At 39.9% G+C, this 25,444-nt stretch overlaps 1 protein-coding gene across 13 annotated transcripts in view; it reads left to right on the top strand.

Annotated features, from left to right (window-relative positions):
- The window catches only part of DAB1 (DAB adaptor protein 1), a 440,923-nt gene that overhangs the window by 369,316 nt on the left and 46,163 nt on the right, over positions 1–25,444 (top strand). For all 13 annotated transcript variants that reach the window (XM_051801374.1, XM_051801333.1, XM_051801395.1 and 10 more), the window contains 2 exons: positions 5,092–5,231; positions 7,519–7,617. In XM_051801374.1, coding sequence (XP_051657334.1) covers positions 5,092–5,231; positions 7,519–7,617 — 239 coding nt within the window. The remainder of the gene's footprint in view (positions 1–5,091; positions 5,232–7,518; positions 7,618–25,444) is intronic.

Genomic DNA, 25,444 nt, shown 5'->3' with positions numbered 1-25,444 from the left:
TTCCTCTGCATTGGTGCTATACAAACCTATAAAAATGCTAATTGTCCCCAGGAAGATGTAGACTCTTATAAGTGTGTATGGGATTGTTTTTCAGCCCAGTGATATAGAAGGAGGTGTTATTTCAGGTTTATAATTTGAATGCGTACATAATTTGAATGAATACAACTTTGACAGTTTATTAGTTAGAAAAGAAAAAACAAGACAGTGCTGTGTTGTTCTTCAGCAAATTGATTGCCAGGAGCATGTTATTGACTTTGGTGATAATATCATTATATATTTTACAGTGGTAAAATCAAGAAATTTAGATTATGCTCTGAGGGCTTCACACATTTAAATAAAGGATATAGCCATTTCTGGGGTTATTGGCTTAGATTAGCAGGTGCTATGAAGAATGTTTAGTGTGTTACGAGGACAGAAAGAGCAACGGTGTTTTTATTGCTGCGATGCTTTGCTTTATTTTCTTTTTCTATTTAAGAAAGATGCTCACTTACAGATCCCCTGGGAGGATGAAAAGCGTTTGCTCTAAATGTTAACATATTAATACAGTGTTATCTCAGTGTTCTGTTGGGTTAAGAGCCAAAATCAGGTGTAATCCTTGACTTGTACCAAGAGTGAGGATAAGTCTTCTTGAAACATTCACGAAAATACACAGTGCCTGGAAAGCAGACCTTAAATGAGCTGCAGGCTGCAAAATTAAGAGCACTGTGGGGAGCGAGATAACTTAATTCAAACACAACTCTCCCTCTTACCGTCAAAGGCAGGGTGTGGTACTGCCTTGGGTGCAGCTTCCCAAGGAGCCCTAGTCCCTGCTGCTGCTGGGTACGGCCCTGGGAGCATCTGCCTCTATCCCTCAACTCGGGCTGTGGATCTTCCTCAGTAGCTTATTTCCCTCTTGGACTGTTTGCCAGTCACTTCTTGGGATTGACTGGACTTGGAGTTAAGTACTTGGGGGTTTGGGTTCGGGGCTGTCTCTAGCTTGCCTGAAGGACTCTTGGTTTAATTAAGGTATATTGCCTTGAATAAAAATGATTGATTGCATTACAAACCTTGTTTATTACTTCTACAGTAGCTTTAGGGAGATGGATAAAGTACCTTAACACTGATCATGCTGATATCTCTGCTGTAGATGCGAGCTCAGAAGCACTTTGCATCACCCAGCTCTGGGGATTTGATGCTCTCTAAAAGACCATGAAAGTCCGAGTGCAATGTCACAGCTCAGCAGCAAAGATCATGTTGTCCTACTCATGCAGAAGCAGGGGGTCCAGCTGGAATACATATAGCTTAAGGGTGTGTGGTGACATCTACATTAGTCGATAATAATAAAATAATTAACATTTACATTTTAAGGACCTCTGAGGATTATACACTGCAAACAAAACTTTTCTTGCCTGGGTCAAGAGCGGCACATTTTCTAATTAAAAGTGATCCCCTTCCTAAACTGAGTTTGTGTGACCTTTTTAGGGGGATTTTGGCTTCCTCGGAAGGTGGAAGCTGTGAAGGAGCAAAGATTGACTCCACTTATTACATGGAAGGAAAGAGGGAGGCGCTTTCTTGGGTGGGTTCCTGGCACAGCAAGCTCTCTAGTATAGTGGTTTAATGTTATCATTTACCCTCCCCCAAAACTTAAGAATTACAGCCTTGTAATTCAGATATCTCTGATTTATGAAGTTTCAAATACAGAAAGAACCTTGTTCAAGAACTGTCATTAAAAAAAAAAACCTTTTTCTTTTTTAATGATGAAGTGCTTATGAGAGTCTGGACTATCTGCTTTCTAAGTGTCCGGTGTGCAAACGAAGTATTGGCCCACATGAATCTCACACCTCATGGGTGCTGTAAAATCTTCTGTACTGACAGCGTCGTACAGTAATTTCCTATGCAGGTAGAAAGTTTTCCAGTGCTGATTACAACACCAAAATTTGGGAATATGGCATGAATATGGATGGGAGGAGTTCTGGGTATGTGTGAGAAATGGTGACTGTTGCAGATGGCTGATGTACAATATAGGGCAGTGTGCGTGTGCGTGCTCTGTGCCTTGCACGGGACATATGCTCTAGGGTTTTACGGATGAGTTTGTACTCTCTAGTAATTTGCAGCTTCCACCGCAGTTTCAAATATCTACATCATTTTCAGGTTGATGATTTTTCCCAGTCATTTATCCCAAAAGCACTTTATCCTACTTAATCTGGGTCATAATTGACATGGGACTCGTGCCTAAGCAGAACACAGCCATGAGGTGTGTTTGAATGGGCTGTTAATGTCAGGGATTTAGTTACGTGCAGTAAAACAGATCAGAGGTTGGAATAAGTATAAATGTTCAAATAATTGATGAATGCAGGGTCACAGTCACGACTTGGACTCAGAACACTTACATACTCATGCTATTAGCTCACAGCTGCCTTTGGCCCTAAGGAAGACATAAAGTTGGAAAGTTTTGGTAAGGAAGCTGTTGGAATTGGATTGTATTTATTGCAAATCAACAGGATACCTTTGCGAGTATAAAAGACATATGGAAAAGTCCGCTGTTATCACTGCACTTTGTTGTGTCTCCAGATGTTTTCCCTCCTGCCCCACTCCGGAGGCTGAAAGTGGAAAATGTTTTTTCGTTGTTTTTAGCTGGTGGTGCCAACATCTGCCTTGATGTTTCCCTGGGGAACGTTATTAGCACTGCTGAGAGTTTCTGATGCATCATTTGTGTCTCATTTGCCTTTTTTTTTTTAATTTTTAATACAATATAATGTAAGAGTATGAAGTTTGAACCCTGTTCAATTCTTTTGAGGGAGCAGGGGCGAGAACAGTTCAAGGGGAACAGTTGGGTGGCTGCTGAAGTATCACAGCAGCACTTAGCAGCTGCCCTATTTTTAAGGGGCTATGATTGAGGCATAAAACATTGCTCTGAGCTGATATTTTTCTTTGAAAGAAATAGTATTTGCGAGCTCAAACATACTTAAAGATCAGAAAATGCTTAATATGGCTTCATTTTTTAATATACATTTAATCCATCATTAGCTCACAGCATGGACAGTGCTGTACTCTGGGGGGAGAAGAACCAAATGAGTATCTTCATTTGGAAGTACTCTTTGCTGGTCGTATATACTCATAATGATATTGTAAAAATTTCAGTTCCATAGTTTTGAACCTAAAGTTTATTCATCCAGTTGATGGGTGTGTAAATTAGCAAGTTGACCCAAGTTTGACTGCTGAGGAAGGTACTTCTAATAGAAATGCCAGACAAAATAACATTTTCCCCCAAAGCTTCTGTATTTCTGTTTATCAAAAAAACAGATGCACAGTAGCAGATTTTATTAATTTTTCAGTGCTTAAATCTGACCTTTTAAATAGGAATGAGCTTTGGAGAAAATTTGGGCCAGAATTCTCAAATGTAGGTGTCTAAAACTAGGCTCTGACCTGTGGTTGATTTATAGAAGTTCTTGGTTCATTCTTTTACACTAACTGGAATGATGAGGCAGAATCTGTGACTAGAGCTCTTAGGTGGTAATGGTGTAAATTTTAGCAATGTCAGATCACGTTGTTTTGGAGGAATTAGTTGGGTCCAAGAAACTACAAATTCTTTAAAGATCTTACAGTTTTGCTTGCTGATTTGTACCTTTAATGTTTGTTTGGTTCCCTGTTTGGTTGCAATTATTTACAGCTCACTGCTGTTTTTTTGAGGTCCTAGCAAGAAATTCCACAGACAGCTGCAAAATATATTTTTAATCAATTTTTGGAAGACTCATTCCCTAACTAACATATTTCTTCCAGCTAAGACACAGTAAAAACTGTTCTGCAGATACTCGGGGAGGGGGGGAAAGTCTTCCTGGCAAAGATGTCCCTTTTGTGAATTGCTGTGGTGTCACGGTCGTGTGGTTCAGGCCAGTCTGAGCATTGTAATTTAGGTACATTTGGTGATTTAACTCCAGCTGACAACTGAATACTGCCCAGCCACTCAGTTCTCTCCCAGCAGAATGAGGGGAAGAGAACTGGAAGGGTAAAAGTGAGAGAACTCGTGGGTTGAGGTAAGGATAGTTTAATAGTTGAAATGGTGTTGTTGTTATTTTTATTTTTATTATTATTATTTTGGTAATGGGAAGAAAAATAGTAGAAAAAGAGAAATAAAACCCAAGAAAGACAGGTGATGCCAATGAAAAACAGTTGCTCACCACCAACCAGTGTGCAGCCAATCACAGAATCACAGAATTTTTTGGGTTGTAAAATACCTGTAAGGTCATCGAGTCCAACCATTCCCTCAGCACTGCCAAACCCACCACTAAACTATGTCCCCAAGTGCCACATCCACATATCTTTTAAATCCCTCCAGGGATGGTGACTCCAGCAGTTCCCTGGGCAGCCTGCTCAGCACTATTTCCAGCACAGATCCAAAACACAGCCCCATACGAGCTCCTATGAAGAAAACCAGCGCAATTGGCCTTATCCATTCAGTGCTCTCTTACCCCCAATTGTTTTTTGATTAAGAAACATATTTGCCTTTTTTTAAGCTTCTCAGGGTGAGCCTGCAAGAGCAGCCTTTGCTAGTTCTGTTTTTTTTTGTGTATGCCTATAAGCAAAAAGAATAGAACAAGGAGACAGTATTTCTTGTGAGGGTTCTAAAGCAGCAATATTCTGTAGGCAAATAATATAATTTGGTTATCCATCTTTGAAATGTTAATGGTCTAAATATGGTTGATACAATTAGATAAGTCAGTATACAAGGAAATAGTAGCATGTTTCTGTTGGAGTTTTGTCTGCAAAATGTAGAATTCTCATGTGTGTTGGGATTAAAACAACTCGTACAGATCACAAGTTTTCAGATCCATGAGCTCTGATTCAGGTTTATCTCTTACTTCTGCAAACCTAATTTGTGTGCAAATTTTGTGCAGAAGATTTTGTACGGCAACAATTCCACTGTGAATTCATTTGAGGCAGTGAGGCCAAAGGGGTTTATTGAACTAGTACTTTCCTTCTAATTTTATTGAAATGTTTGCATGTTTCGGTGTTGAGATAGGAGTTAGATCTAATTTACCACTTAATTGTGTTTATTCATTTATTTTCCTTTGCACTCATGTAAATTGCCTTGTTTCCCTTTTGTCTTTTCAGGTCAGGATCGCAGCGAAGCCACTTTAATAAAGAGGTTTAAAGGTGACGGTGTCCGATACAAAGCAAAACTGATTGGGATAGATGAGGTTTCTGCAGCACGAGGAGACAAGTTATGCCAAGACTCCATGATGAAGCTCAAGGTGCAGTGAAACTTGTAATACTTAATATTATGGAGTCAAAGGGAGCAAATTTCAGCTTGAACTTTTACTCATTCTCCTTTCGTGACACTGAGTCTTGGTCTGGTTAATTATGTATTGAAATCAGTCAATTTTACATGAACTCCTGGCTGGTATTGCTTATCCTGGTTTAATTTTCATATATTATCTCTGAGTTCAGTAGTTATTCATGATTGACACCACTGCAATTTGTCCACAAATTATAAACAACACATCTGCAAATTGAATAATTTTATTATGCAAAAGGAGAAGTAAAGCACTGTGGAGAGAAATGGTGTATCAGAATATTTTCTGTGACATTGCTAATCAACTACAGCCCTGCCTGTGGCCGTTACCTCCTATGGGGACAGGCAGGAAGGTGTTAGTGACAGTGTTGGGTGTAGGTAGCCAGATATAGAGGGGACCTGTGTCCTCACTGGAAGGAGCATGCCTTGCACCTATAATGGCAGGACTCATGGGTTACAAAATCAGGAGGCAGTGCACTGGGAGGATGCAGCATGAGATGATAAAGAGAAGTCCCCAGAGTTTTGGGGAAGAAAATGAGCAGTGGCAAGGGCAGATTTGCGTAGAGTGTGAACTTGGAGAGTAGACAGAGTCTGAAAGCACCAGTGGTATGAGAGCGATGATAGACATCTCTCTGGCTGAGACTTTTCTCACACCCCTCAAAGAGCATGAGACCTGTTTATAGGAAATATCCTTTCCCTCACCCTGGGACATGTGGAAGAGCTTGTGTTGTTGGGAAGGAGGGATAGGTTGTGTTTTTCTGCAGCGCAGTGTCAGCTGTTGACTTGCCATCTGCATTGTAGGTTACAAGCTAGTTCTAGGAGTAAACCCTTTGCAGTTTTCTCCCTTTTTTTTATTTCCTGCCAGTCCTCTCCCCACCACTCTGCCAAGAGAGCTGATGGATTTCTATTGCTGATTTTTTCAGGAGGAGAAATCACTAAATGGTGTCTTGTTCACTACCAACCTGCAGAGTTCCAGTCCCAACTATCTGGGAGGAATAAGTTATTCATTAAGAAACAGCATGGGGTGACATCCCTCCTATGGTTCAACAATCTAAAAGCAAGATCTGGTAGATAATTTACAAATCAGTTTTATGGAAAGCAAAAACTAATCTGTTCTAAAAGGTGTTCTGTTGATATGTCACACTGGCCACAATATTCCTACCTGATTTAAATGTGTGCTGGATATTTCTCACTGTTTCATAGTTTTTAGAAGGAATTGGGGAGAGCTGCTACTGTGCTGCTGCACAAGCTTTTTTGTCTCTCTCCTCCATGGATTACCATTTCCACATCTCCCAGATGCCTGATAACCTGTTTGCATGGTGGGAATATTAATCTAAACAGTCCTGGGAAATGACTAAAGCTGTTAAGGATAGGGAGCACTAGAAATTCACATTTGGTGGCATAACATGAAGTTTTGGGCTCTGGAAATCCAGTGTCCTACGACATGGGTTTTATGGCCACCCATAAAGTTTTGGGGTGACTTTTGATATCATGTCTGTGTAATGACAACAATGATCCCATGAAGGTCTTAGAACTTAAGTTAGTGGTTCTTAAAATATGTTGAAATTTCAGATAGCCAGATAAAGGCTAAATATTTTCATTTATTTAGGAGTGCAATTGGTTGCATTTGGTCTTAGTACGGTGTTGTTGGTCAGGACAGACTCCTGAGAAGGTGGAAATAGAAGCTGCTATTATAGTTACACTGAGGTAGAGTGGTGCATGGGATGATATCAGCAAGTTCACTTAGAAAGTAAAAGTCTGACTTTACAGCACAGGTGTAGTTATATTTTGAGAAGAATGTTTTTCTTCTATAAAAAGCTCAGTTTACTTATTCCAAATAAATGTGCCCATGAAGTAAGCTGAAGTTTGTTGGCATTTTCTTTCCTCTGCTCCTTGTTGGGTTTTTTCCTTTAAAAAGAAAAAAAAAAAAGAAAAGAAAACAGAGCAGCTTATAGCTGGGAAAAGTGTGCTAGAGATGACCTTCAGCTTCCATGAAAACAAATTTCATGGAGGATTAGCTAGTGCGGTGGTTGGAGGTGGGAGCACATTTGAAATGCTCTCTTGGTAGCATAAAGAGATCTGATACCTTGAAAAAAGAGAAGAAGCCAGAAGTAAGAGGGGGACTGTTCCTGGAAAGCCTTGAAGTTTTCCCAGAAAAGTGGGGAATAGTCCACAAGCAAATCTGTGCTCTGCTGTGGCACCTGAAAGAGTCATGAAACCAACTAAACTGTTCTTTTTTTCCATAGGGAATTGTTGCTGCGGCTCGTTCGAAAGGAGAACATAAACAAAAAGTCTTCTTGACAGTTTCCTTTGGGGGAATCAAAATCTTTGATGAAAAGACAGGGGTAAGTAAAATGATCAGTTGATGGAGCAGAATTGAATCTTTTCATGGATGTTTCTTTAGAAGCATTTCCTGACTGGCCTGTGATATCTCACCAGTGTAAACACACGTGAAGCATCTGAGAAGTTTGATAAAGGGTTATCATCTGTCAGAGCCAGTCATTACGTGACTTGTAGAGTGTAGCATGGAGACATGGTTTATTGTAAAGCCATGTCCTGGATATTGCTGCTGAATCACTTACTGGAGTACACAGATTCTCCTTATGCTCACAGCTCTGAGTCCAGAAGTGGCAAAAAGGGATTTGTTTTCCTTCAGCAGATAAAAAAATCACGTCTTTGAAATGCCAGCCCAGTATTTGCAGAAGACTGCAGGAGTCCATGGGTCACACTGGTATCTGTGCCTATACAGGTTTTCTCATCCATCCTGGGTCCAGCTGCACCCCATCCTCTGGATGCTGCTTAAAACTCCTCAGCAGTACAGGTCAGGTGACTTTTGAGGGTCTCATGACAAGGGATTAGGATTAGAGGTGAGAATTGCCTTGGACTGGGCTCTTTGTGTCAGAGTAAGCTGAGGGGATGAAAACAAGCTGGAACAGAGAGCTGCGGGCAACTCCAGAAGAGTGAAGCTAATCTTCCCCCCCGATGCCTGAGATAGGGAGAGAAAAGGAAGGGCAGTGTGGGCTGGGGAGCAGCATGCACTTAGCTGGGATTGTCCTCAAGATGTCCCAGGGTAGTCATAAGAATTTCTATCAGATCCATAATTCCACATGAATGCAGCTGTGTGTAGTCACCATAGTGTGATATATCCTATTAACAGCAACGCCATCAGAATCAGAGCTCATGTGTTGTCAGTGGTAGAAAAATTATATATTGTATGAAATGGGAGGCAAAAGGCACTGGAAAGTTTGAGGTTGCCATGTAAAGCTGCCAAGCAGCACCTTCCCTGGTAACATCTGGTTGAGGAAGTTGCAGAGATTTCCATGTCTTACACAGTTTTTGCCATAGCAATACCCTGTTTGATTTTTTAAATTGCTCCAAAAGAAGAAACCTAAGCAAAACATTATACTACTTAGATATAAAGCAACAACACACAAACTGTTTTAATCATAATTAAGAAGATTTTTACAGCAGTTGAAGCTCTGCCTTGAATTTTAAAAAGCTCTTGATTTAATCTTTTGGAAGATTAACTATTTAACATGATGCCAGAAATAAAACCCTACTGATGATAGATGAAATTATCTTTGCCAGTTAATTTATATTATTAGAAAATCAATGTCGTTGAGCTCACTGATACGTAATACGAGTAGTTAGTAATGAAAAGCTCATTTGGGATGTGTTGTGTACAGCCTGTGTAAAGTATTCATACAAAAGCAGTGTTGCAGAGAACATTGCTGGGGTAACAGAAAATAGAAAATGTCAGAATTAGGACTGTCAGTGAAAATTGCACTCAGGCCACAGTTACTTTCCTAAGACTAAAGCCTTTTGTTGGAAAAATAAAAAAGAAGAAAGACTAGTCCTTTTGCCCTTGTCTTTGAATGTTTCTCAAACATTGGATTTCTCTGCATAGAATAAAGAGGGAAAAGGGGATGTGTTTTAGAAACAAAGGTGTGCTTTTTTCCAGTTGTCTTTCCTGCAGCATCCTGCACACTCTCCTGTCTGCAGCTGGTGAGGTGGGGACATGGGAACAGTCTCCTTCATTTCATAACTCTGACACCGTGTACTCAAAATCTGACACATCTATATCATCCTTATAGTAAACCTGTCACTCACTCACTGAGGCTTAGAATGAAACCTCTAAATCCACCTTCCAAATGTCTGCCCCTGAGCTGCTGGAGTGATGGACAGGAATATTGAGTTGTCCTTCTTGGAACAGGACTGTGACAAAGGGCTGTGGGGAGCTTTCGACATCAGTTTTTACGTGTTTTGAAAGCAGGAGAATCATGCTTTCCATGCCAAGGTTTTGAAGCAGGAGTGCATAAAATACTCTGCTGGTTTTTCAGAGCCACCATCCCTTTGGCTTTTTCCATGGCTTGCGTCTCTCCATGTCCCAAAGTTTCACACTCTCATCCCATTCTTTTCATAGACTGTCTCATCTAGCCTGTCTCTGCTTTGCCACGAGTTGTCATCTCATTCCCATTCCTACTGGGAATCTCAACATCTGAAATATGCAAATTAATGGACAGATCGTGGCAGAGTCTCCAGGCTCTTGGAGCACTGCTGAGGCAAGATTCTTCCCACAGCACAAGAGACAAATATTTAGGGGTGATGCACCATGTCTCATCCATACAGCTATGGCTCATCCTGGTGGAATGCTGAGAGATGTCAGCTGGCAGAGCAGTAAATGAGACCATCTGTGTAGTCTCACCTCGATGTCTCTGTGCTAAAATGACCCCAAAGAAAGCTGCATCACTGCTATGATGAGGAGCTTCCTAGAAGGCAAAATTAGGTGATGCAGAACACTGACAATCCCATCCTTGATTTAGAAAAATCCCACAAGCTGGCAAAACTGGGAATGTACAGTTTCTTGGCCTGGATCTTTTGATGGGAAGGAAGCAAAAGGGGTTGCAAGAAGGTTATGTTTCTCTCACACTGATCTTCTGATATCCATGTTAAACTTTGGAGTTTATAAAGTTTGGAGAGTAATGTTTACATTCATACAATAGGGAAAAAAATAGCCCTTAATAGGGAACAGCCAGATAATCCTGCATTTGCTTTCCTCTCCTTTAACAGCCCGCTCTGCCCCCCACATTGCTTTCTCCCTTAGTTGTATTTCCATCCTTTTGGAATTCCCAAAAGGATATTTTGGGCCACAGAGCTCATTTATTGTTTATTTTTAAAGGTTATTTACCTCTTCAGAATGTCCTTTCTTAACTTTTACCATTGGCTATTGCTATCACGTCCGGCACAGTGGCAGTCTGGTGTGATAGAAAAGAGAAAAAAATATTCTGAAAAAATGTGGGCTTCTGTATGTTGAATGTCTTGTAGGCTGCCATTGGATTTTAATTTATCACAATAAAAAAATCAATTTGTAGCTCAAAACTAGCAAATTTTTTTAAAATTGGCAGTGTCATAGCTGACTTCATACAGATGATTTAGGGGAATTACTCCATAATTCGTTACAGATGAAAGGCTGTAGTTGGGTTACTACTGAAAATGATAAGCAGGGTTTTTTCCCCCTGTACTTTATAGCTCTCTTTAATATGTTCCAGACCTAATATTCATCAAAAAATATTGATTTTAATAATGCTATTATTCCAGCCATCAGGAATTCTGCCCTTTGAGTAAATTTATCCATGAAGGAGACTAGGGTGAAGGAATATCATTTGGAAAGAGTTTATCTCACCAAGAAAAATGCAAGAAGGATTTGCTGTGAGTTTACACTGTAGATGCAGTATGTTATAGTTCTTCTACAGCACTGCAATAGAAATAATAACAATCCTTTCTTATATTCCATCATTCCGTGCCATGGATCCATCCATCCCACTTGCTTTCTCCAGAATATGTTTGCCAAATATATACCTCACAGAAGGGAAATACATCTCTTTGTTTTTTTAACATAAAAAAATCTACCATAATTATTGCTAAACCCATGCTTTCTCTACCCATTGCCACTTGAGAGATTTCATGGCTGCATATTATATGAAAATAATTTTTCATCATTTATTCTGTCATATCCATCTTGGTTATATCTCATGCTGCAGTATATTCTTCATTAGTCATATTTCATGAGAGTTCTTTTATATTTTCAAAAGCATGTAGAAGGCAAAAATGCAAATAATTGCATTATGTTATTTAATATTCTCCTTTTCAGGGTGGAACTTAGTGGTTGGTGATTTCTTTAGAAAGCAACAAAAGCCATAACTCTACATATAGAAGGGTATGCAAAATTTTTAAAGGCCCATCATTGTTGCTTAGCTATTTATGAGTGTTATTTTGTTAATCACACACATCAGGCCATCTCCCTGTGATAGCTTAGTAATGCTTCATTAGATGTGCGTGACTAATATGGGCTCCATGAAGAGCCTGTAATTGTCTCATTGTTTATTTATGTGACAATAAATCTTTGTTTACTGTAGATTACTTTCCAAAAATGTATTTGAAACTAATAATTAAATTCTATAAAATATGCTCGGGAAAACATTTTCTTCTACATTCATGCAGTGAGCTGTGCTTTTAAACTCTTGTTATTTCTGGTTGACTTTAATGGAAAACTCAGACTTTGTGAGAAAGAAATAAGATAAAAATTACTATTTGGCTTTAAAGTATTATTTCTGTTAAAGTAAAATTTTAAATAAATCATGGATATGCAAATTACCAGAATATGCCATAATATATAGCTCTGTATGAGGTATTGTTGTAGCTTTATTATTTATCTAGACTCCTCCATTGTCCAAAAAGCATGATAGATTGGTGTCAGTATCTTGTTTATTTATGGCAAATACCCTGAACAGATGGATTGTAACCCAGTTGATGAAGATGACAGTCATCTCACCAGTTTTTTCCTATTTTGTCCTGTGTAGTACCCTAAAAGTGAGTTTCATTTGCATTGTCTGTTCTGCACTTTAGAGGGACTGGCTTGTCTTTCAGAGATATTAACTCATATCTTTAACAAATACAGGGCACAACCTGTGGGATTGTAAAATTTCTAGGAAAAAAGTATCTAATGGGGTTACAGTATTACAGAGAAGTATTGCAGTGTGTTACTCAGGTTTTATGAATTTAATCTGTAGACATTTTCTTCAGGCTGTTAGTATGAAATCCAGAAAGGAAAACTGTATGTATAAATACATGTATTCCATGTTGACTATCTGTTACTGTTACCTACCTGGTACTCCAACCTTTGTTATCTTTGATGAGGATTTTATTTTATTGTTTTTGAGGTTTACCTACCTGAGATGGTGTTTCTCAGTGAATAGCACTTCCCTGTTCCATGGAAGGGGGACTAGACCTTACCTGTAGCATTTCATTCAAAAAAGTTAATTTTCCTTTTCATGATGGCCACAGAACTGGTGATTATGTTTCTGCTTTAAGTCTTAAGTCTGTTTGTCCTCAGGTCATGTCATTCTCTTCTATTGAGATAATGTTATGGCACCGGTATGTTCCAAACAGCGTTTTGGATGCCAGCATCTTGCCCATCTTCCTGAACTTTTGAGCTCTCATGACCTTTTAATGCACAGATTTCTCAAAGTTCTTTCTATAAAGCTTCCAGCGTGTTCCAAGAGGTTTATGCTGATAACCCCTGGGTTTGCTGCTCTTCTCTATTTGATGTGAATGACGGTGTTAATTATGCTGATAGATTGCTAACAGGACAGCTAAACTTGGCTGAAAGAAAATTTTAACAAGATTAAAATTCTCAGTTTTGGCAGAAAATACCTCATTTAAAATGTACCAAAGGTACTTCTTGACTTTACTGGAAATCTGTTGGTTTTGGCATCTGTGACCAGAAATCGAGGTACGATTATGGATCTGTAGTTATTCCTTGAAGCACATGTGCTGGAGCAGATGAAATGTCAAACTGTCAAGTCTCTATCACCGAGCATCTCTGAATACTTAAAAATAGAAATAAAGGAAGGAATTAATTCCTTCTGCTCTCTACTTGCTCTGCAGTGAGCAGGAGAGATGGTGTGATTAGTTCACTGAATTTTGTGTTTGCCAGAGTGTGGTACTGGCCAGGAGACTGCTGATAGTCTCTGCCTGGGGCTCCCAGAGGTGGTTTTTGTCTTTGAAACTTCCCAAACTTCCTAAACTTCCTGCTGGCCTCTTCATGGCTCATCTCAGGTGCAGTACTTTGAAAGTATCTTACCTGATCAGCTGATTTTGCATAAAGTCCTCCACCTGGCCTCCATGACTCTTGTCTCTGGATTTAACCCCTGTGTCCCTAGTTTCTCTCCTTGCAATTTTCATCTGGGATTTCCTGGGTATTCTCTGTCCTTGATCTCTTTTTCTTCCTGCCATGCTTTTTATCAGAATTATTTCATTTGCAACTATAGATTTGGTTATTGTGTCAAAACAAACGATACCAACTCTGTCTTCTGTTCAGATCTTGATCTGTCTCTCCAGCCCTCTCTTTACATGTTTAGACAGCAGTTAAAGCTTAATGTGGCTAAACCAGGCCTTTTAATCGTGACTCCCAAAGGTCTCTCTCTGACCTCCTTTTCAGAGGGTTGAGGAAACTATCAGCATCATCTATTATTCAGCCCTGTAGCTTCAGCAGCCTTTTTGACCCAGTGTTGTTTTTGATTGTTAAATCCAGGGTAACTCCAGATCTTGCAGAGTTTTCCTTACCTGCTCTGAAATACAGCATTTACTGTCATGCTTACGGTTAAAACCCAGTCCTGCCTCTCTTCACCTCGTGTCTCAATTGTTATCCTTTTCTTTGTTCTTGACAAATTTGGCTTTTATTTTTGAAATCCATTATGACTGCCAAGATCACTGTCTCAGCTTATTCTTCTGACCGTGTCACACTTCCCTTTGCATTCCTATGCTGCATCTGCCTTCTCTGTTTTATCAGCCCTTTGCTGAACTGTTTTGTCCAGGCTCTTCATGGCTGCCTTTACTCTTACCAGCTTTCAAGGAAATCAGTCTGTCATTCATCATTCATTTATTCAGTTTTCCTAATAATTGCCTCCAGGTCTCTTCCCATCTTACCCATCGTACTTTGGAGGAATTCTTTACACATGTTTATGCAGTACCTCCTTGTTTTTTCTTTAAAACACTCCCACACTACAAAGTTGTTGGTTTATGAGGAGGAGCTACTGCAGTCCTGCATCCAAGAGGTCTCCTGAGGGGCATCTGGTCCTTAGCTCTCGAAAGTTAGAATTAAAGTGTAAACTCCTTTTTAATTCAGTTTTTTTTAATCAGTATTACCTATTTATAGGAAATTTTTTTAAGAAATGTTGGGTCTTGGACCATGCTGAGGACTTTTAAGGACTACAATGATAAAAATACTGTGTAATGACAGTAAAGAGCAATAACTGAAAAAGAGCAAAGTCAAATTTTGCACATGCAGTTGAAAATGGTGACATTTGGGGCCCTTCTTGTGCATTGTCCTCAGCTTCTGCCTGCAGAAGATCCCTCTGGCTGACTGGGAGTCATTCTGTGTTCCTTGACAGTTTCCATCTTTCTACTTGTAAATATGAACAGTAAAACATGGCATTTACTGTTCTACATGCAATAAATGTGTCTAATTAGAATATGGCAGAGTAGAGGGCTTAACACCCTGCATTTTACTCTTGCAAGGTATTTATAGTCTTCTGATACTTCAAAAGGGAAACAATAACACATTTCATGAATAACGTTTGACAGTTAGCAAAATGTAAATGTCAGAAGAACCTACTGGCTTAATTACATCCCTTATTGACTATTGTAATTCATTTATTATTGGCCCTCCAAACTGAGCCCTGGACAGTTTGGGTAGTTCAGAGTGCTCCACTGGGATTTTTAATAGCCACAAGCTCACAGAGTTACATTTTTAGATGCCCAGTTTGCTGTATGAGGATTGTAAAAGCCCTATCTGTTATGGTAGTTTTGTTCCTGTGAAAAAAAAGAACCCAGAAGGCAAAATTTGGGTGTGATTTTGTACATTGTGAAGTCTTGGGGATGTAGAGCTTTGGTTTGAACCTTATGTCTTCCCTCCTAACGCTTGGCATACAGAGGAAGGCTGAAATTTTTCTCATTCCTCTCATCTGGAAAAGCTCTGATCTGGAGCTGAGTTCAACCTTCTTGTGGTCAGAATCTGCAGGAACTGCCTCGTGAGATTTCTGACCCTAATTGGCATGAAGATAAAATAAAGCTATTCCAGACATTTTATCCAAATTGAAATAATTTGTGCGATTTTGTTATAGTTATGTTTTTTCAGTGTGAAAAGGGTAAAAAGTTGATTGCTTTCAAAGAGGCAGAAAATGAGATTTTGTGAGTTTAGTGATGGTCTCATTTGGCTGTATCTGGCCTCCTGTTGTTTAATCCAAGCACCCCAGGATGGATTTAAGAAAAGGAAGTAGTGCTTACATGCATTCTGTTTTATGGTATGGAGAATCTCACTATTACATTGTTACAACAGTGATTTATATAGTTCCCAATAATAGATATTATGAACATTGGCATATTCCCAATTGCCATTTGGCTTCCATTGCATATGGGGATGGGTATCTGTGTGCAGAGCTGTTGTAGTAAAAATTACATGCCAACACTTCTGATTTTGTATAATTTAAATGTTTGGTATGCTTAACCAGAGTTAGGGGTGAATTTTGCTAAGAAGTTGAAAGTCAACATGTTTGTCGTCATGGATCCTGTTACATAGTGGAGCTGCACAGGATCCCTCCTATTGTCCCATGGCAGAAAAGTCATAGTATAGAGTTATACTGAGGGGGGGAGGGAGGTTTGCCTGTAGTCACTACCCATTTTTGATCCAGATAAATAAGTTAGGATGTGAATGGCACGTTGTGGTCCTGCTGTCTCCAGCAGAACCATATTCCTTTTTCCAGCTGCAATTTTGTCTTATAGAAGAGCACCCGAAATACAGAGTTATGTGCAAGTATTGGCATTTTTAAGACAGGTTAATGCATCACACAGTAGAGGAAAATTTCAGGCCCATTTTCAGCACACCTGGAATTACAATGACTGGATTGCAGACTGCTTGGGAAAGGATTTAGCAAGAGAAGTGCTGACATAATAATAGCACAGGCAGCTGAGATGCTCTGAAACCTCCCTGGAGAGCAGTGGGGGACCTTCAGCAGGTGCCAGAACAAAAAGTTACATCCCCCTTTGAAATCCAGTGTTCCTTGGTGGAGATGGCTGGGAAACATTACACCCCAGGTGTGCTGGTGATTTTCCTTCCTATTTAGTGCATTTTATCTGGTAGGCTGCTCTGCAATTTTGGGTTTGCCCTGGTAGTAGCAATAGTACCAAGGATGTTTCTGAATTCCTGTGCTACATTTTGGGCTGTTTAACCTCTCCTACTGCTGGGGTCAGATGCAAGGGGGACAGATGTCCTTCACTGTCAGGACAATGGGAGAGGGAAACTGCAGGAAGGATTACTTTTAAATTTATCCCAGGAGTTTGCAGGATGATAGTAATAGACACCTATTGGAAATTAAATTGATAGATGATGTTCTGCCGTGAGGAACATGTTTGTGTTTACAGGGAAGTCAGCAAGAGCTTTGTTCAGTCTGATAGAGGTAAATAAACAGCTTTATTTTCCCTCCTAGTTTATGTCATAAGTGGTCCTGTGGAAGGAGGAGGCAAGACCACTGCCACTGGCTGCTCTTATTTAACAACACTTAGCAAATACAGATACCTGCTTTTATCCCCATCTTTCGGTTGAATAAGTAATAAATTTCAGATACCAGTAGAGCTTTGCTTGATATAAAAATAACTGGGCATAGAAGTTGTCCTCCTAAATGCGATCGTTGTACTCCATGACCTTTGTGGTGGATGCACTGTGTGCTCAGCATGTGGGCAGCCCTGTGTCACAGAGCCCCGGGGCTGGAACAGCATCTCCTGTTGTGCTCCCAGCGCCCAGTGGTAATCGTGGAATTACAGCAGTGCCTGATGTGTCCCTGAATTGTTGCGTTCTACCTGTCTCTGCTGTTAATACTTCTTAATCCTTTGTGGGTCCCATCCTAACTCTGCGTCATTGTGCTCTGCAGCGACATTCCTGCTGATTTCAAAGGCAGCATTGTGAATAGGTGAGGCAGAACACTAATTAATTGGAGTACCTTGACATTTAAAGCAAATAAGAAGTCTAGGTATTTGAAAATACTACGTATGGCTCCTAACCCTGGCTCTGCATAGCTCAAAGTATTTTTTTTTCTTTTTAGATAGTCAAAATATGGATTTGAACACAACTTTTTGATTATGTCCTTGCTTTTAAAAAGGCCAAGTTGGTTTGTAAAAGGTTTTATATGCAGCCTTCTGCAATCTTTAATTAGCCAAATGCTTTCCTGTGGATGATACAGAAATTTAAAAGTGCTTTAAAGTGAAAAGCACATGTGTGTGTAACCTGTATGTGCATAAGGCTCAGGGCTGAGCAGTGATGAGAGCGAAGTAATGGGTAAGTTCAGGTTTGATTAGGAGAAGATGTGCTGTGCACAAAAGTTGTACAGGAGGGGGAGAATGAAAGGAATAAGTAGTAGAAAACAAACCAGCATCCATTCATCAAAGCTGTGAAAGGCCTTACTGTATGCTTTTAAGTAGAAGGTGAGGGCAGCCCTGCCAGAGAGCTTTTCTGAAAGGCAGGCCCTGTGTGACACCCATGGCCAGGACAGAAAACTAAGGCAAGGAGAGAGAAAAGCAAACAGAGTTGAGCTGTGCTCTCAGCTGAGCCAGGTTTCCGTGCAGAGTGTTAATCAAAGTTTGCTTTTAGCGATTTCAATTAGCAGCAGAAGACTAAAACTAAACATTAAGCCTGCTTTACATGAAAATGGGCAGGGAAGAAACAACTCTGGGCATTACAATGTGCAAATGAGGGCTTTAGGGATCTCTTTTGGAAGGTGCCAGGGCAGATGTTACAAATACTCCCTATTCCCTGAGTTGAAATGTAGAACTCTTGAAACAAGATGTGCCAAGCACCTACTAAGTGCAGCTCCAGAAATTCCTACCTTGGGATAATGCAGGGGGCAGAAAAAAAGAAAATTGAGCAAAAAATTACCTGCAAGTTCTTTGTTCTTTTTTAGAGTCTCTTTGAGGTTTGTCTTTTACATTTTATTTTATTCATATCTTAGGGCTCAAGTGCTGTGCACACTTGTCATGTTGCTATGGATGGTTTATATCCAAGGTGAAGTGTCTGTTGTGGGACCTGAACAAATGAAGGATTTATTGATGAATGATCCCATTTATGGGATTCTCTGAAGCTTATTTATATGAGCAATTGTAACTCAAAGGAAAAGGTTTACTCTCTTCTGCAGGAAGAGTGAAAACAAAATGTCATGGTCTTTATGACCAGGATAGGTAGTTCATGATGCTGTTTCTAAACTGTAAAACCCATCACTCCAGAGTCATCTTTTGCTAACGAGCAGGTACCTCAAGTCCATCAATAGCCTTCAGCACCTTCAATTGCAGAATGTTCTGCAATTGTAGAATGTTCTGCAATTGTACACCTCCAGTTATGGAATAATCTGAGATCTTACAGTAAAGGCAGAGGTTGTTCCTTAGTCTTTTCAAAACATCTACCATAGCCTCTCAGGCCTGTTCTGCATTGGAAAAAAATATCCAGCAGTTCAGACGTCTCTGCTGGGAACCAGGAAGATTTCTCATGATGATGAATTTCAGCAAAAGTAGTAGTAGAGAAGGGTGGGCTGAAAAGCTGTCTGTAATATGAAAGATAAACTCAAGTTTCTCATAACCAAACCAGTGTCTGTGGAAGAGAGATTTCAGGATGTCAACTTTAGCTGCTGCTGTAGAATTATACATTGGCCACTAGATAATTAAGCTGTTAGAGAGGAAGAGTTGGGCTGAGTGGTTGTTGTCCAGTTCTTTACTGTGCCACTGAAATCAGTCTATCATTGTGTAACACAGGATGTCTTACATCTATGCCTTGGTTTATTTCTGATTATGAAATCACTTTTATATTTGAAAGGGATAAAAACTGTGTCCTGAAATTCTCGTCTGTTTTGCGTAATTTTCAATTGGCTCATGAACACAACAAACATACTGATTATACACAGTATAATTCTGTGAATTCACAGAATCCCTTTTTACTCTGTACATGTACTGTCTCTCAACCCCCTTTAAAGTCTTACTAAATTAGTGAGAGTATCTGGGAGATAAATAGAGAAATATAAAATAAATCCCCCTTGTCCTTTTTCCCCTTTTCCAGTAAAGTTTGTAACACTGTGCAACTAGATTTATGGTTCAAGGAAGTTGTTGTTTGATGACTGTTCAGTGCAGGTTAAATTTTAGCATTGCCAGTGTGAGTAGGGTTTTTGTGATCTTTGCAAGCTCTGCTTTATGGGGTTTGCATGACAAATCAAGAGAATCAGCGGCTGCCTTTCACTGATGAGTTTTTCAAATCACAGGCTGCAAGAAGAGGGTGACTGATAATGCTTGCTGAATCTGAAGCAGTTAAGATCTGAGACAGTTAAAGCAAAAAAAAAAATTACCTCCATATCTCCAAGGAGCTGTATGAAGGAATTTCTTGTGCTGTTCTTGTAAATCAAAAGCATTTCAGGAGGTGAGAAATGTTGGTGTAAAGGAACAAAAGAACCTTGTAAAAAGTAAAGGCTGCTCAAAAGACATTCACAAGCTACAAAGATGAACACAGTAAAAATATGGAGAGGTTCAGTGATGCTGTAACAAACTCTCTCATTACTGAATATTGTAATTGTGCTCCTTCCAATTCGAGATTTAATCACTAAGAGTCTTACAGTCATCAGAGTCTATCAGGAAAAAATACAAGGCATGGTCAAAGGTGGTGCACTTTAGCTGTGTGAAAGCTTTCACTGGAGAGAAGAGGGCAATATTGGCATATTTATGGCTATTTTGTTCTACTGACTGTTTTGCAGAAGGTGGTGAGGTGGGTGCTAAGGGGGAATACACTCCTATGTATGTGTTACAGCCCTGGGAACCCAGCAGTGGCCACTGGGCAGCTGCCATCCCAAAGAATGTCATAATACCTTATAGGCAAGTATTGTTAGTTGTACAGCACATTGAAACAGTGAGATGGCAAGGGAGAGCAATGTACTGCAACCTATAGATTCAGTTGCAATTTTGGGCATATTGCATTGCTGAGCTGTTTATGGCCTAGTGGGGCCACTGACTTTGGTATCAAGGGTCAGGTTTGCTGCTTCTTGGTATGGATGTGCAAATCCTTTGCTTTAACCACCCTGACAAAACAATGACTGTGTCTGATGCAGAAGCAATAAGAAAATAGTACAAGACTCATGGGAGGCCCAACATCACGGCTTTAGTGTAGCACATCTGTCTTTTCAGAGCTCTATGAAAATGTTTCCTTGCCCTTTAGGATTTTCTTTGTCCTGAAAGAATATTTGCAAGTACATATTTAAAATATAACTTGGGCTTAATAGTAATTGGTCAAGGGTTTTGGATTTAACTAGCTACTTTTGTTCCTGGTACAATAAAAAATTGAAAAACCTTTGAAGTGAAGATACGAAATTGGCCATATGTGCATTCCAGTTTTGTTTTGTTCCTTTCCAAATTCATATATCTAATAAATGGATCTTCTGCATGAGCAACTTAGCATTTGCTTCTGAAGACGATGAACAATAACTAAATTCATATCTGGTCTTTGTCAGACATTATTACAAATTATGAGAGCTGGACAGAAGTTTATTACCTTAGTGGTGTTCTCTTTCACAAATTAGGTTCTTGGAGCATCCAGCTAGCTCAGTATCATAGATCCATTCATCACAATTAGACTGCTGTGCTGGCAAAGCTATGTCCTGCTGCCTTAATTGACTCCAGGGGTCTGGGGTGAGGACAGTGCCAGGCCAGCCGAGAGCATCCCTGTGTGTCTGTCCCAGGAGGCACCAACAAGGACACTTGCCTCTGCTCTCTTAAGAATTTGCTACTCTTGCTCCCCAGGTAAGATACAGGCAGTAGCAGGATACTTTTTTCATCAAGCAAAGGTAATGGTAAGGATTAATTTGGATTTTAGCTGAGGCTGAAGTACCCTTTTAAGCTCTTTTTCTGAGTCCAACCAAACAGGCTCCTACCTGGGGTACTTTGGTGAAGTGCTTCTCTTTATTTAGAGTGGAGTGTATAGACTGAGCTGAGTGTAGCCCTTCACTTGAAGATGTGCTTATCCTTACACATATGTTCTTTCTCACTGACTTTCGTCCCTCCTGACTCAGCTGTGCGTTGCCATGTAAGCTTGGGAAGTCAAATAATCTTTTTTCCTTCAGTCTCCTTGGCTGCAGGAAGAGAATGACTCTTAAGAGTTTATTATTGTTACTGTTATTAAAAGGAAATTAAATTTACACGTCTTTGGGTGCTGTGCTGTGTCACAGCCAGACAGCTGACCCCCTGGAGGGACTGAGTCTGTGATAACTGGGGCTAAATCTGTTTTGATTCTTCTCTTTATCAGCACCATATTTCATATGCCCTTTTGTGATACACAGACCAAGCTTTGATCTGCATATAATCTCAAAGGGAGCTTTTTTGTGCCAAGTGTTTTTATTGCAAAGCTTGCGCACTGAAACGCCTTTTAGTAGTTGGCACTTGGAAAAGTCTTTCTTTAGGTTATTGTCTGCGAAATCAGTGTGTGTGGAAGAAGCACAGGGATTAGACAGATTTATTTTCTCTCATTGTGAAGACAGGCTTAAAGGCTGCTGTCTGAGAAGTCCCTTCAGGCCTGGAGAACGCTCCAGAGGTTACATTTTCCTTTTCTACTCTTGTTCTTGGGGTGGGTTTTTTGCAGGTGGAAAGTCCATAACCTATTGCTCGGCCTACATTCCATGCGTGGCTCTGCCTCAGACTCAGGATTGGACTATTCATTTTGGCTGAGTAGGACAGTCTCCTACAGCAAAAGGGTTCAGTTCCTACTCTGTTAGTATGTTCCATTTATACTCTTTTTATGACCAAAACTGATCATCTTGGCCAGTGCCAGGAAATGCCTCCCAAATACTGAAATCTTCATAACTTTCGGTGTTTCATGTCATAGAATTGTTTGGGTTGGAAGGGACCTTAAAGATCATCAAATTCCAACCCCGCTGCCATGGGCACTTGTATGGACTGTGGGGTGTTTATGGTGGAGATGAGCAACTCCAGACCACCCTACTATAACTGCATTTTAACGAAACAGCAGAGAAGCACTGCAGCACAAACACAGGCAATTGGAGAAATGCCTGTGGCCAGTTGTTGTCCCCCTGATCCCTGCCAATCTATGATAAAACAAACAGGAATTGTAAGGAAATGGCCATGAAGAACATTTGACCAAGTGCTATAGCATACACATCTTGAGCCCTGTAAAGAAACACAGCAGCCTCCTGGGTGTAGTGAGGGAGAATCATCTGTATCACACCCACATTTCTTGCAGCAATGAGATAAAATTAATCTCAGAACCACTCACGTGGTTTACAAGTCATTGTTTTCACTTAATGTGTTGCAGTAGGTAATGGTCGATGTCCTGTTGCACTTAAGGTTTGCTAAGCTTGTTGTTAAGGCTTTACCATTAATTTTCCATATGAGGTTCAATTTCTGTGATTTTTTCAGTGGTATTCCTGAACATACAGGACCTGATTTCCTTATAAACTGCTGAGTTGGAATACAGGGGACTTGAAGGTAGACAGCAGCATGACTGAATCTATAGTCCACAAACTTATTTTATTATTAATCCATTAAGAATTTTGCAGTTTGATGGGTAACTTTGTTGTTTGGGGAGCTTTATGTGACACTTAAAGTGTATTGCTGCTTATTCAAATGTGGTAGAAGTGAATAGGCAGGAATAGAAACTCAAGGATGCTTGGTCCATGTCTGTCTCCCAGTATCCCAGTAACCATTGTTGGTGGAGCTGCCAGTTGATCCCACCTATTTGAAACCAGGTTCACCATTTAGATGCTCAAGGTGAAAGGCTGTGCAGACTAAATCCCTGTGAAACTTGTCCTTATGGATATAATACTGTGTGGAACCTGCTTCCTGCATTCAGTGGGGCAGCTTTTCTAGAAGGCTTTGCAGCTTGCAGGGTATTTTTGTTGTGGCTCTTAACGCTGTGCCCCAGGGTCCACTAAATAGACAACCTCATTAAAAGAGAAATAGCGATAGTAAAGCAGTGACTTTCTCATGCCACCTAACTCACATATTTGACATGATTGCTGGACCCTCCAAGTACTTAATTGATTGACTTAATTGATTTAGTGGCACTGGAGGCTACAGCATGGAAATAAAGGGGCAAGATGAGGATAAGGGGTGAAAAAATTTATGATAGGTGCCAAGCAACCTGAGGGAAATTAGAAATGCTACAGATCTCAGAGGCAGCTAAATCAATTCAGTGTGATGTACAGGGAGCAACCTGGGGGAAGAGGAGAAGCGGGCGATAGAATGGAGACAAGGAGAGAAAATAATGGCCAGTGGGGGAGACCAGAGCAAACTTAAGGAAAAGAGGCAAGACAGCAGCCTTGGTGGTGGTGGGTATTTTGGACTTTTTAATTTTAACACCAGGCAAAAACTTTCTAGTGTATGAATAAAGTATGATTATGATGTCATGTTTAACCTAAAACGAAGGCCTGGTGTATCAGAAGAGTGTCTTCTTAGCCAGTTTGAGACTTTATCTGTGCTTCCATTCAAAATCTCTGTTTCCAACAATAACTAAAAGTCACAGGAGACCTAAAATAATTTGGAGGCAGTGGATTTTTTTTAACAACTGAAACTTAAATGTTAAATTACTTTTTAATCTCTGCAGTATGTAATTGACTGTATTGAACCATAATACAAATTAAGTCTTCTCTATAATTTGTTCTGTCGTACTGCAACACTCCAAAACAATTTGATACCTCACTTAAGAATTGGTAAATGGTTTGTAGCAGCTCTCGGCACAGATACAGTAAAAATACCCAATAGTGTGTGATGGAATCCATCAGCATTGGCATACAGGGGTGTCAAGTTATGAAATAATTCATTTATGTGCTTATGACCACTAGAGACAGGATTTAGTCATGGTAAAGACTTGAAAATACTAAATACATTAAAAAAAAGAGGATGGAGAGAAAGAGGGGCAGATCAGTGTGTGAGCACTGACCAGACATTCTGCTCTAAGCAATTTGTGTGGCTTTTGTTTCATTTCCTTTCATATCAAGTAGCGAGGGGGTGGCTACATGTGAGCAGTTTCAATCTGAGGGATAAACATAACATTTCTTTTGGTTGACCTCATTTAATGGGACAGATTAATCTATGCAAATGCATCAGACACACATCTGATCCAAACATGCAAAGAGTATTTATAGATAGCCTCAAGTGTCTGTCTCTGTTGGGTGACTGAATGAGATGGTGTTTCTCCTCATGCTGTCCCTTCTGCTGTCCTTTGCTCTAGCACACATTTCACTGCTGTGAAGGGCTCTGCAGGGTCTTGGGCAGGCTGAGTCCTTAAATAAATATTTACAGAAGGGATGCAGTTCTGATTTTTCATTTTACAGTGGTGAATCTCTCCTGATTGCAACAGGATTCCCATTTCTGCTTTGCAAGAGCAAAAAATCAGGAACTTGTTAAATAATAGAGTATTGTAATATGTATAAAGGACACATTAGGTGAATGAAGGACTGTGAAAAAACATGTACAAAGAAATGTTTATATCTACATTTGAGTACAGATGTGTGCATGCAACATTGCATTTCATGTGTATGTTCCAACTCAGTATCCCTCAAACAAATGAAAAACTCTTCCTAGACATGCCATCCAATAAAATACCTAAAAGGATAATGTTGCAGTCACCTTTACTTAATTTATACTTCTGTTGATGCAGCATGTAAAATATCATAACCATTAAAAGTGTAATAGTGAGTGAGGATTCCTAAATAAATTGGAGGGTCTCCATCTGCTGTCTTACGTTGGGAGTGATACTCTTCCATGGTACGGTGGTCTTCAAATTTAGTTCCACAAAGGAGGCATCTGATCACAGTTTAATTTCAGTGCAAAATGCTGCCTGGCAATCAATAAAGCAATGTCAAAGGACTTTGATTTAATAGGAGCCAGAGATAACGTTCCCTGTCATATGCAGAATAGAGAGATGGGAACATTTCATTTCATTGTAACAGATAGCATGTAACTTGGTTTTCAAAAAAACTCTAATAAATCAATATCCCTGTATTATCTAAGTAAGATCCTCTCATTAATTTTAAACGCTTAACACACCGGGAGAGCCTGAAGTGCACCTTCGGCTCAGCC

Source organism: Manacus candei, unplaced genomic scaffold, assembly GCF_025592945.1.
Source record: "Manacus candei isolate 608988 ecotype Guabito, Panama unplaced genomic scaffold, ASM2559294v1 h1tg000005l, whole genome shotgun sequence".
NCBI lineage: Eukaryota > Metazoa > Chordata > Aves > Passeriformes > Pipridae > Manacus > Manacus candei.
Note: the sequence above shows the minus strand (reverse complement) of the source record. Positions and strands in the feature narration are given on the sequence as shown.